The 1,172-nt window shown below is 39.7% G+C and overlaps 1 protein-coding gene across 1 annotated transcript in view; it reads right to left on the minus strand.

The window, feature by feature from the left end:
• The window catches only part of LOC106871835 (fibropellin-1), a 61,315-nt gene that overhangs the window by 21,196 nt on the left and 38,947 nt on the right, over positions 1 to 1,172 (minus strand). The window contains exon 4 of the mRNA XM_014918553.2: positions 594 to 765. Within this exon, the coding sequence (XP_014774039.1) occupies positions 594 to 765 (172 nt within the window). The remainder of the gene's footprint in view (positions 1 to 593; positions 766 to 1,172) is intronic.

Below are 1,172 nucleotides of genomic sequence, written 5' to 3' on the forward strand. Positions count from 1 at the left end.
GTGTGGTAAGTAGCTTGCTTACCGACCACATAGTCCCGGGTTCAGTCCCACTGCGTGGCACCTTCGGCAAGTGTCTTCTACTATAGCCTCGGGTCGACCAAAGCCTTGTGAGTGGATTTGGTTGACGGAAACTGTAAGAAACCCGTCGTATATATATATATATGTGTGTGTGTGTGTGTGTGTTTGTGTGTGTCTGTTTGTCCCACCACCATCGTTTGACAATCGATGTTGGTGTGTTTACATCCCCGTAATTTAGCGGTTCGGCAAAAAGAAATCCGATAGAAGAAATAGCTAGGCTTACAAAATATAAGCCCTGGGGTCGATTCGTTCGGCCAGAGGTGATGCTCCAGCTTAGCCGCAGTCAAATGACTGAAACAATGAATGAATAAATAAATAAATGAGTAAAAAGAAAAAAAAAATGGTTATTACAGTCCAAGGGAGAAAATTCATACCTCAGACAACTTTTGTCAAAGTTATTTCCCTTGGACTTCTACATGCGTGTGCTTGCGTATGCATGTGCTTACATATGTGTGTATAACACAACAGCTGATATTGGATTCTAGGTGACAAGAATGAAAAACTTTAATACTCACCTGTGTACCCTTTTGGACAAACACATGTGTAGCCCAAGTATTTGTCCACGCAAGTGGCATAATTTTCACATTTATGAGAGACGCAATCATCCACACTGGCAAGGCAATCTGCAGACGTCCACCCTGATAACATCAAGAGAGAGAGAGAGAGAGATAAGAATTTACTAAACAACTGAACAAAAACAGAAAGATGTCAAGATCGTTTCGACCCAGAAAACATCGTTTCCAGCTTGCCATACGACACCATATCTATATCCTTATATTTTCAAAAAGAGGAGCTCAGTACCCCCATATCCAACACAAACCAACATCTGTGGACTGGCTTCTGGGTTATTGCTTTCTGCTGGATGGGGATGCTAAGCTGCCCTGCTTGAAAATATAAGGATACAGAAATTACGTTGTATGACCAGCTGGAAATGAATGCTTATTAGGGCTAAACAACAGTAACATTCATCCTATTCAAGACTGCCACGCTACGTTGGCAAATAGTCTTTACTTTAAAAACAGATAAAACATATATTTATACACATGTATACATATATATACATACATACATATATATATATATATATATATATA

Source organism: Octopus bimaculoides, unplaced genomic scaffold, assembly GCF_001194135.2.
Source record: "Octopus bimaculoides isolate UCB-OBI-ISO-001 unplaced genomic scaffold, ASM119413v2 Scaffold_25406, whole genome shotgun sequence".
Classification (NCBI taxonomy): domain Eukaryota; kingdom Metazoa; phylum Mollusca; class Cephalopoda; order Octopoda; family Octopodidae; genus Octopus; species Octopus bimaculoides.